The sequence below is a fragment of the Mixophyes fleayi genome, chromosome 1 (assembly GCF_038048845.1).
Source record: "Mixophyes fleayi isolate aMixFle1 chromosome 1, aMixFle1.hap1, whole genome shotgun sequence".
NCBI classification, from domain to species: Eukaryota; Metazoa; Chordata; class Amphibia; order Anura; family Limnodynastidae; genus Mixophyes; species Mixophyes fleayi.
The window spans coordinates 413,845,390-413,857,929 of record NC_134402.1 but is presented as its reverse complement, the minus strand read 5'-3'; the positions used below and the strand labels follow the sequence as shown (position 1 = coordinate 413,857,929).

The window sequence follows — 12,540 nt, the reverse complement described above, 5'->3', positions numbered from 1 at the left end:
GTCAGGGTATGTTAACACGAATTGTGTCACTATGCAGTGGGGGCAGAGCCATAATGAAGCAAATCTTGTCAACACGAGGCAGTTGGCCTTGGACAAGTATGGTCTACAGTGTACCTGTGATCTATACACAGTTAAGGCAACCACATTATGGCCTGAACTAATAATACCCATCAGAAATCAGACTTAAAACCTGGGATTGTTATATTACTATACAGATGCACATGATTTTACACACAAATGATGTTATCAGCTAAATAGATATGCGGTGCAAATGCAATGACATACTAGTAATTAATGCTTGAATTAAAGTAGTTAAGGAAAAGAATATCACCTACCTAGATTAAACAAAAACATACCGTATATACTCTTTACATAACTTTTCCCCCCTAAAATATTTTGACCCTCATTTGTGTCATAAATCACACATGATATTAATAGGGCTTTATAACTGTTCTTGTTATCTTATATTGGTTTTTCTGTGCATATTAATATACCCTCCCTAAACTATGCACCCAAAGTGAAAAAAACATAGCATTGAAAGCAGTGACTGAGTTCAAATATCTACCACATCTGAGCGGAGTAGAAATGTAGCTCCAATAAATATATCTCTGTGGTGTCCTGCTAAATTCACAATGCCTAATTTTATGCACATTATTTCTACGTCTGATGAGACTCACCAATCATATTTGCACATTTATCAATAAAGGCCATCTTGCATTGCTAATCACTGCACTACAATGCAAGAACATTAGCACTTGTGCATTTGACTTCCCAAGGTATACAATATAGCAGAACCTCAAGCGGACAGCTTTATTAAGCAAAACTGTACAATACTTTACTTTTTTTGTATCTGACATGGGGCTATCCCTTGCTTTACTCTGCTGCTCTTATAATAATGTATTATCAATTTTATTATTAATGTAATAATAATAATAATATTTTTTTTAGAATTTTTATTTATAGAACACTTGCCTCTCAATAGGACTCAAAACATTAACAGAATACATAAAAGAGAGATAAGCAGTGTGTATTATAGAAGTAGATATGCATTAATGAAATGCTTGAGTAAACAGGTAGGTCTTGAGTCTGGTTTTGACTCTTGCAGGTATATTTACTAAACTGCGGGCTTGAAAAAGTGGAGATGTTGCCAATAGCAACCAATCAGATTCTAGCTGTCATTTTGTAGAATGTACTAAATAAATGATAACAAGAACCTGATTAGTTGCTATAAGCAACATGTCCAATTTTCCAAACCCACAGTTTAGTATATATACCGCTTGGACTGTGCAAGGTAGCTGGTTGAAAAGTAGGACTGCAAAGCTAAAAGCTTAGGCTCCGAGCGCATTGCAGTAGTCCAATTGTGACATTATCTATATGAATAAATGTTGATGATGATGAAATGCATGTACGAGTGTCGGAAGATCTTCTGGGGGAAACAAATGCTTGATTATGGCAATGTTCCACAGATGAAAGAATGAAGATTTTATCATAGTTGACACCTGTTGTTTAAGTGTCAAGCCACAACCAAGGACAAAACCAAGATTCCGCACCGGATCACTATTTGGCCCCCAAGCTTAAGCCTGGTTGGTTGACCCAGCTGCTGTCTTGACGGTGAGCTGCCACCATAAGAACCTCTGTTTTACCAGGGTTCAACGTCAGCCAACTGGCATTTAAAAACTTCTTTCAATAGTATTGTTTTAAGGTAAGAAGACTGAAACAAAGTGATGTCAATAGAAATAAATTTTAGAAAGGCAATTAAATGTTATTTTCTTATCATGTAAGCAATAGCCAGCTTTAGAGGTCACGTGAAATGCATTACATATAACCATTAGAACTGTGCTGAAATATAAAGTAAAAGTACCTTTTTAGCTGCATGATTTAAACCAATAGCAACGTTTATTTAATATATATATTTTTTTACTGTTAGGCAGCTTAACAGGACGTGAGAATAATAACAGGCAGTGGATAATAAAATATATTATTGTGCAGTATAAATCAAATTGCTTCCTGAAATTTATGTGATGACTCTTTCAACATCCACGCAGGAGGCTGAAACGACTTTGAACCCAAAAATGTCTGCCAGGTGTGTAAAAAATGCCTTGACAAGACTGACAGCAATTACGAATAAATAACGCAACACCGATGGTACAAACTATTCCATATAATTATACTTTTAACTAAGCAAAAAAAAAAAAAATTTTTTTTTCTTTTTTTAAAAAAAAGGAAAATAAATAAATAAAATAAGGGTTTGGAAAGTAACTGAAAATCCTGACATTACATGAAAGTGGCAGAACCAATTAACCAGTGCATAAGATGGTAAAGTTAACATTGGTCAATTATAAACAAATGAAAAAAGAAAGTCTGGGACAAGTTAATTATAAAGCCTAAAGTTTCTGTGCCCTGGAGGAAATACTCAACTTAGTGCTGCCTTTGTTCTATGAGAGAAGTGTTCTGCAACTGGCTGTATTCTCATTATCCTATCAGTAACATCTTTTAACAGCTGTTATCAATAAAACAGCCTGAAGCCATTGCAGAAAGTCAGCTCACAAAGGTCAACCGAGCAGCACTTTTTTTTTTTTAAGACTTAACATTATCTGGTAGCATCACAGCTGAACTTACCGTAGTTTTTCCACGATGTACCACTTGTGTTAAAAACGCTTATGTTAAACACTTAGCAACCAGAAGAATCGTTAACTGACGTATTAAACGTCTTTTTTAAAGGAAAACATCAGTCACCTCTTAAAGAAGATATGTCATCAGGTAAACATATGTTGTACTTCAACAATAGCTAATAGAAAGTTTCTCATAAATAAAAAAGTAAATAAATAAATAATTCCACCTACCAGCCATTTGTCCAGGAGAAGATTCTGTAAGTGAGGTCACCCAGTATTTACGGCATGAAATGACCAACGTTTGGCCCACCTCCAACTCCTCGGTGCTCTAGACCAGTACGGAATGTTGATGTAGAGGAGGGCGGTTGCCACTGAAGAGACCAAGCTCTGCCCAACCCAACTCATTTGCCTTCTACTTGTCAGCTGTATTGGGCAGAGTTCTGGCTTTCCAGAAATTGTTCCTCTCATCTACATGAACACTCCCTGCAGAATATTGGGGGCACTGAGGTGAAGGAGGACAGGACAGACAAAGCAGCATCGAGTTCAGACAATAAGAGAGTGGACACAGAAATTACAGGACCCTCTCCACAGAAATTTATATTAACCACTAATAAAGTTTAGTAGTTAAAAATAAGAACACCCTCCCTATATTGGTGATATAAGCATTCTTCAGGTCCTACACCATTATATAATGCTTAACTATATTTACTTTCTTTACTATGCAGGGCAATAAGAAAACTACATCATCCAAAATGTGAAATGCGTTGTAGAAATAACTGCATTGTACTGCTGGAACATGCCAGAGCATTGTGAAGAGACTGGTTCATCCCACAGTACAATCATTATGCTGCACTGTCAAATGAGGGTGGAATGAAAGCCATGCTGTAACTAGACTTAAATATGTGAAAGAATATTAGAACAAAAGGTTATCTGATGTGAAAGTCTAAAATGTAATTTTTAAAGAAAATGTATCTTTAAATGTTTGGATAAGCATTGCATAGAACAAACAGAGATGCCTTCCTATTAAATGGAACTATAATAAAACAATATCAGCTTTTTACAAGCGACAATGACAAAATCTTATATGACTCGTATCACCGTTTAACCTGACATGTTTTTACACCTATTTATCAAATGCAAAACTTTTACTCAGTTAAATAACAAAGTTTTGGGTGGTTAACCCTTAGTAATTTTAGCCATTGTTGTAATTGGAAAATAATTGAGTACACCATTAGTGATGGTGGAATAGCTATTGTTAGTGGGCCTGAGTCATTAAAGAGACCAAAGCATAAATAAGGAGTAACTTTGCAAAACTATGTTGCATTGGAGGGAGAGGTAAATGTAAAATGTGGGGACAGATTTATAGGAGGGGTAGGACATGACCTAAATCAACTTTAAGGGGGGTATTCAATTGTCAGCGAGTTTTTGTTTTTTTAGCCTGTTAAGTCATTTTAACGCTGTTTTTTTTATCATTTTCGAGCGGGTTAACTTTACCTGCAATTCAATTCCACTTGTAACGCTACGTTTTTTTTCATCAAACCGTCCTCTCGCGCTCCAGTAGAAGGTCTATTGAATGCGCATCAATGTATAATGCAATCTAATGTATGGAAATGTATGCAAAACCTTTTTTTGTGTTACACATGACATCGTTAAAACTTCCCTTCACTCCCATAAAATCTCGCAAACACAATTTTTAACAGGCAGGGGCAGTGTTCACTCTTTTTCAATTGAATTGCACGAGTTTTCCCGCAGCGCTAACTCCAAACGGTCGCTATTGCCGGCAAAAACACGCAGGAGATTTTTTTATTTATTTTTTTAATACGGCGGGGGAAAAAAATAAATCTCGCTAACAATTGAATAACCCCCTAAATTTCAGTGTAAAAAAAAAAGCTATCAAGTATTTGTGCATAATAATAAACTAATTTGCATTCCTGGCATTATAACATGGTTTGTCCAGAAACAAACTTACTTTTTTTTTCTTTGCTCTCCTTAACGACTCAGGCCCAGCATGTCTCACATTTAAGTGTATGTGTGATTATGTCAAGATTTTGATTCTAGAAATTTGAAAATATATCTGTACTGATGGCACATTGACTTTGTTTATACAACCTCAACAGAATCTCCATATAAATACAAGAGAGTCTTCTATTTTGTAAACATGAACATAAAATAAGATTAGCGTAAAAGCAGTAATTCGTGTTGCATCAAAAAAAAGTCACCACGGTTCATCGGAACACAGGAGTTAATACTAGTACAGAAAATGATCTCAGAGAACATTCATATAAACTTTAGAGAATGTCTTAGTGGCAGGGCTCTGTTGAAATAGTTAATTAAGGTGAGGAATAAAGAGAAGAGTTATCAAGCAGGGATTAATCATAGCACATTTCGTAGAAAGTTCACAGTAGCAGTCACATTATAGAGTGACAACAAAGAAATAGCTGGCAATTATATTTCTCTTGCAGAGGAGAAGTCTTGTGAATTGACAGCAGGGTAAGCATGCAGGATGTAAAAGGCTTTTAAATATTACATTATCGGTACAGAATCTCTCATCACAACATGAAGAAATGATTCACGGATTTAAAATTGACTGGCACAGACTTGCAAACAAATTCCATACTACTACAATACACTTCTAGGATGTACTCTTAAGTATGTGTTGTATACACTAGAACTCACCAGGTTAAATAAATAATACATGTGTGGCAGAAAAACTATTTATTTATCATAATGTCCTTATCAACATTTCTGCTCTATATCCTTGACCTTTATCTAGACCTGTCCAGGATAGAGGACAAGAGTGTTGATAAGTGTACTTCTTAAGTAAACGGAAGTCACATAAACTAACTCAGACATTTTCATCACTACTGAGGAAACCTTAAATGAAGTGTAAGGCCAGCTACATATTCATCCATACAACTGTTCTGTCTGATCACCAAACCTGTGTGGCCACACAAGTCTGGTAGACAGGGCAAACAGATGAATCACAAGACCCCTTGTGACCAGTCGGCTGGTGCGTCAGCTACTCCTAACATTTTACTTCCTGACTTATCAGACCCGATCAGATTCTGATTCTTAATGACAACTATTTTAATGGCCAAATATAATATCAGAGCGGTCATGACAAATTGGCACCTAAAAAAAAAAAAAAAAAAAAGAGCTGAAAATGAAGCTGTTTCACTATCATTAGTACTCATCAGTGTAGGATTACCTCCTGACTTGTGTGTAGAACTGTATGACCAGATACTTGCAGAATATCTTATGTACTGTTATAGGCACAATTTCAAGCTAACTCCAAAATTGGAGTCATTTTAAACTGGACAATCTTAAGGGCAGGATAGAATAAAAAAAAGACATAAGCATGGTCAAAATGCAATCATTTCAATGATAGCTTCTACTTCAGAGAGACTTAGGACAGCACCTTCATTCCAATACACAGTTAGTGCTGGACAAAATCACGTAGCCGGGACTGAAACACGACTAACAAACATTCTAAAACCAACTGAAAAGGCACAATAAACAATGTGTGTTCTAAAGGCTTATTCAAAGACCAAAACCAGTACAGGCATAGAAGCTGCTAATGGACTTCAAGGGGACCCATAGTGACTTGTTTCCCTTATGAGAGGAAATCTCATCAATTTCATAGGGGGGAAAAAAAAAAAAAAAAAAGAGTTCTCTCACTTGGCTGTGAAAGCATTTATTATGAAAACCTGAACCCAAGCCCTTTATTATTCCAAACCAATCTAAAAATCATATTACCAATTAAAAAGGAAACCTTATCTTAATGCAATAAGAACATCTGGAAAATATAACAAGGTGGGAAAGGATGTAGACGTTTATAGATACTGGGAATACACCTAGGAAGTGGGTCTTATTTTCCACGTCCACCACTAATTACTAATGAGAACAAAGATTTTCTAAGCATTGTGACATAAGGGAAAAAATGAAGAATGTCAAGCAAAAATCATGAATATTTAAAATGACAATGACATTAGAAAATGTATTTTGTTTGAAATTCAGCCAGCAAATGTCAACATCAATTATGGATCTCAATGTGGTGTGTGTTTATAGATTCCACTAGTCATACAGCGGAATGAGTTCCAATTATGATCTTAATTAAAAAAAAAAAATCTCTTTCTTACCCTTGTCTGAAATTAATTTTAAGCATCCTCCCTTAACAAGACATCGATTTAATAAAATAGTTCTTATCTGCAATGTGTGAAAATCCTCATGCAATATATATTCACACACACATTATATATGTGTGTGTGTGTACACACACACACACACACACACACACACACACACACACACAAAGAACCTAGCCACTGACACTGATGACATGGCAAATAAAACCAAACAAAACGGAGATTTAGAAGCAACAGCTTTGACAGAATCAACAATAACTGAACAAGATCACATTGCTTCCTTTATGTTATTGAAATATTATTTTTAAACACATCCCTTTATTCTGCAGTTCCAATACGACATTACCAGAGTCCATTCACGCACAACTCTGAGTGCACAGTATGTGGTTGGAAATACCTTTCATATCATACCAGATACGTAAGCACCTAGTCACTGCAGACAGTCAGATTTCAAACATTCTGATGGTCACAAGCTATGTAAGTGGTGTAAAGATGACAACTTCTTACCCCATATTTACATTGGCGTGATGTTGCTCCATACTGAAAGCGACACTGCTCATCTGCGTCATACACCTGACCTGGAGCCACCGCAGGGTACACAAAGTCACGTTTTGGAGGTTCATTGTCGAGGCATGTACCACGGCCTGAACTGGGTAACACAGAACAGAATTAGGATGGGTAGATGAGATGAAGTACTGATCACAGTCTCCTATGACAGTAATATTACTCGCTGGGAAAGAAATGAAACATCACACTGGCTCCAGGAGACGTAAACACAAAAAAATAAAAATGCAGTCATGGACAAACACAACATTAAATACTTTACATACTGGAAGAGAGTAGGAATTGTTGATTAAATCAGGGCTCCCTAGTTGTTAATTACCTGAAACTGGGGCATCTCTTTGACAGAAATATTACTTTTTAATTTGACCCCAACTTAAAAAAAACTCATAAGATCTTACAAAAGATTTGAAAATTTGTACGTTATCTAAATTATACGTCAAACAACTTAAAGGAGTCACTGCACAATCTAGTTAAAGATTGTTTTGGTCAGGACTAAGAATACTAATGACGATCCTTGATACGTCATACAGATGGTTCATGTTTTGTGAATGGGTCAATAAGTTTGTAAGGTAGTGAGGGCCATTAACAACCAGATGGTCCAGCGCCAAATAGTGCAAAAGCAATATTCTCTCTGTTGTGACAACATGTGACTGCTCCAGCTCCATTAGTGCCAGGGTTTCACACAGCTGCATGTAGCTCTTTATAGCCACACTGTGTATTTTGTTTAGGGGGAAATATTTGCTCTTGAAAATAGGTGGTTTAAGACAGATTGGGTTGTACCCAGTGCATAAGAATAGATTAATTGCAATTGTGTGTCATGGCGATAGATTAAATGAGATTTAATGTAAATGAGAACTTCTTTAGGCCATATACACACAGGTCACCAAATCCCAACTTATGTAAAAAAGATAACACAAAAAATTTTATTCGCTTTTAAACAAAGCATTCAGAGCATGTTCTCAAAGCCTCACTTAAGCATAGTGTTAAACCTTATAAAAGTTGAAGGCAACTTCAAATGTAACCTTATTCTAATAGTAGATGAATTGATTTTTAGGTTATGTACAGAAATTATATGCACATCTTGTAAGTGATCCATGGTGATGTACGAAACTCTCTACAAGACCGGACATAATAAATGACAAACAAGCAATTAAAGTGAAGAAATCAGAAAAGTACAATTTAACAAGTAGGGAGGTCTTAATGGATTAGGTAGAAATGCATTGAGATATCAGACATCAGATAAATATTTAAAAAGATACTTAAGTAATGACTAATTGTCCAAAACAAAAACAAAAAATAATGAGGCACCTTCTTCACAAAAGAATAACAAAGTCAGTCAAGACATTTACACAGACTCACGAATGTTGGTAGCCAGGCACAAAACATCACCACCTACTAATCATCTTACCTGCACTAAGTACAGATACTTAGGCTAGGTACACACTGAAGGTTTACCAGCCGATCATCAGGCCAATCAGTGAATATAGGACCATTTGTTCAGATATCACGTTAATGTGTATACTTACACGATAAACGACAATCGTCCCAAAGTACTAATTGTCGTTTCATTTGGTTGGCCGGCATTTTTGATAAGCTCGTTCCATTCAACTTCCGATCCTGTAATGTATATGCACTCATGTTCAAGATCTCCATAGAGATTACAGAATCATGGTATTCTCAGCCGAGGTTGGCAATGAACATGTCCCGGTCACTAAATGCAGAGAGTGCTGTAGATGGAATAATTCGTTTGTTGGCTCTGACACTGAATATTTAGTTTCAGAGTCACAGAAGCTAACAAAATTTGTTATGACCTGTGGATAGCTATAACAAGGTGATTAATCAGTGTGACATGAACGAATGCATATTGTGCTCTCATTCTCTAAACGACTATAGTACCAGATGAAGAGAACAGATCTGAAGGTAAATTGTGTGTAGTGTGTACGCATGAAACACCCAACCGGTCGTAGGTACAATCGTTGTAGATAACAGATTGGTTGGAGAATTCTCCAGTGTGTACCTAGCCTACTCATGAATCCATAAACTAGAGGAAGCAATCAGACCCAAATGAAAGAAAGGACAAGATGTGAACACAGTTAAAATGTATCCCTGTAATGCCCTGAATGGATTATGGCTACTATTCAAAAGAAAGTGAATACCAAAAGGTGGAACCCCTTTCTCCATATGATCACGGGATAGACCTTTTACCTAGAATTCTACCTGATCCATAAATAAGACTCCTGGTGCATTGTTAGCAAGACAACTTTATTTGGCCCCCAGAAATGAATTTGGGACAATTTTTATGGCTTGAGAACTCTTCAGATCATATGGGTGACTTGTTTGAAAATAACAAGTGGTCTAGAAAACACTGCGTTCCCCTCATGCTTCCAGTTGCAGATGAAGGACATAAGTCAATATCCTACGCCATTCCTTGTATTACACAATACAAGTGGCATGAATGCCACGTGGCATTACAACTATGGACACAGTCTAACAAATTGACATATAATATAGTCTGTTGTGTTGGTTTATTTACTTTATATCTTTACTTTATTTCCCATAATGAAAAGCTGAAAATTCCACCAAAATCATTTTGTCAGCATGGTTATGTTGGAAGACCTGCGGCAATAGGTTCAGGACCACCTTAAAGCATTATAGGGTCCATGGTACTCCACAGTCCACCCACTACCACACAAGGGTAAACTTGTAATTGTTTACAAAAATACACGTAAAGGTAAAGGTCTACAGCTATTGCAGAAGAGAATTGCAGCTCTATTATATTTATGGCAGCTTTACAAAATCAATGGGCTTAAGAAGCTAATGATTATATATAAAAACAAATAACGGATATTGTAATGTACTTCCAGTTGAACAATTATTATGCAATGAGGGAAATTGGGATCGGTGGGATCATTTAGGAATATTTCTATAGCTTGGGACAGGTTTAGATAGAATTTCGGCTTAAATGTCTCTTCAGCTACTTGTATAAATGTTAATTATGTAGTATTTTACAGATATTTTTAGTTTTAATTGACATCTCTGAAATGATCAAATGAAATAATTGGAGGGAATCCTTTGTTCAGTCTATCTATTTTTAATCATTTTTACATAAGCTAGAGAATGACAGCTAGGGAGAGACTATGGTGTTGGAAGCGAAATCTGTGCATTTATAAACACACCGGGCACGATGAGTTGGCAGCCAAAAGGGGCGTAATTTACCTGTAACAAATATGGATGTAAAAATTGCATATTTATGCCCATACTCTGAACTGTACAACTCTGAGGATCTGTGCAGCTCAACACCATTCATGCATTTATTCATTTGCACTTAGTTATAGGGAATAAATAAATGTTTCAAAGTACTGTCACTTGGAAGAAATGGTCATTTGTCAGCTCCTGAAGAGAGGTACTACTGTATAAATAGCCTGGGTTTCAATTGTCTGAGGGTCCTCTTGTAAGCAGAAAACATATTCTGATTCACAGGACATGACAAGAAGCCTAACATAATACAAAGATTGATGAATGCTTAAAATGTTAATCTCCTGTACAGTGGACAGTACTGATGTTGACAGTTTTAGACAACTAGACTAAGGGGTATATTTACTAAACTGCGGGTTTGAAAAAGTGGAGATGTTGCCTATAGCAACCAATCAGATTCTTGCTGTCATTTTGTAGAATGCACTAAATAAATGATAACTAGAATCTGATATGTTGCTATAGGCAACATCTCCACTTTTCCAAACCCACAGTTTAGTAAATCTAGCCCTAAGAGTAAGCCCTGGCACAGGGCTCATTTATCAGACACACACTTGTAACTCTCACCCAAACCAGCATAAATGTCTAACTGTATCTGGTTTTGGACAAAAGAGAGTTGATTAATCTGTAATGTTGCAATTTTATACAATTTTCAATCTGTCTGTGCATTCCGAAACAAAATCGATGACAATTAGCAATGCTGAATGCCACAATTCCTATCTGTGGCAGATTACAATAGCCTGTGTTGTGATAATAAGACTCACACAGGTCTTTCTAATCCTGTTTAGGTTATCATAACCCGAGTCAGAGAATTTATATTTCCCACCACTTGGCAGGAATAACATTTTGTAACTTGCGTATTTTGGCCCTTTCTTTACAGAACTGCTTCAACTCGTTGATGTTTTTGGCTGGCATTACTGCATGTATCAGGTCATGCCACAGCATTTAGTTAAGGTCAGGACTCTGAGTCCTCCATTCGAAAAAAACATATTCTGCTTCAGGCACTCGGCTGTTGCGCTTTCTCTTAAACTTAAGCTCACTTGTCGATACCATGACAAGAATTTTTAAGGTACAATCCAGATCTCTTTGTTTTCTCAAAATCTATGAGCCACCTGGGTCCAGAGGCTGCAAAAGCACCCCAAAACTATTATCTTTCCACCAGCTTGCTGCACAGCTTGCATGCGGTACTACAGAGCATACCTTCAATAGCCTTTGGGAATGTCATTGGCGGACCTGAGATAGGCAGCAATGTGCATTCCTCCATGATATCTTCACCTGCACTTTGTTCTTTTTTGGGGTATTCAAATTGGTGGACTGATGAACCCTGATGTTAGACACTGCAATGGAGTCCTGCAGATAGGCTCTCCTGGTTGACTGCACGTCTTATTCTTGGGAGATTTTTTGTTCAATAGATGAAAACACATGGGAACAGTACCGAAAATGCTGGATTTTTTCATATTTGTACACTATCTGCATTGCAATTTTTACTTCCTCCTGACAGCCCTAGTGGCTTTCATACAAATTAACAAAACGGTTGGTAAGATGGACATGTCAGCTCCTGCTATAGGCAGAGGGCAGCCATAAAACTACATTACCATGGATAATATGCCACACTGCCTAACTTCGGCTTACACTGTGTACTGAAGTTAGGTTCATTTTCTAGTGGTCACTCCAGGCACTGAAGCTGAGGATTATGGGATCGAAGACTCTGTTTGACTCTGACTATTGATGTAAAGAAAAGGGTTGGGGAAACGACAGCCTGCCCTTGCCCGTTTTGAATCAAGCAAGTGTGGTGTCAATCAAGCAAGTATGGTTGCAGGAAGCAGAAAACAGTACGAGTTATTTCAACTTTATGAAAACTTATTATGGGTGGAGCTTATTACCCACCACATACAATTACTAACATGTCACCATTGTTCTCAAGGCTCTGTTCCCCACTTTAAAAATCCCACAAGAGGGGGATTAAA

General features: G+C 36.8%; 1 protein-coding gene across 4 annotated transcripts in view; it reads right to left on the bottom strand.

Moving 5' to 3' along the window:
• Positions 1-12,540, bottom strand: part of ADAMTS6 (ADAM metallopeptidase with thrombospondin type 1 motif 6) — a 232,850-nt gene that overhangs the window by 84,148 nt on the left and 136,162 nt on the right. For all 4 annotated transcript variants that reach the window (XM_075182881.1, XM_075182890.1, XM_075182867.1 and 1 more), the window contains one exon: positions 7,265-7,406. In XM_075182881.1, the coding sequence (XP_075038982.1) occupies positions 7,265-7,406 (142 nt within the window). The remainder of the gene's footprint in view (positions 1-7,264; positions 7,407-12,540) is intronic.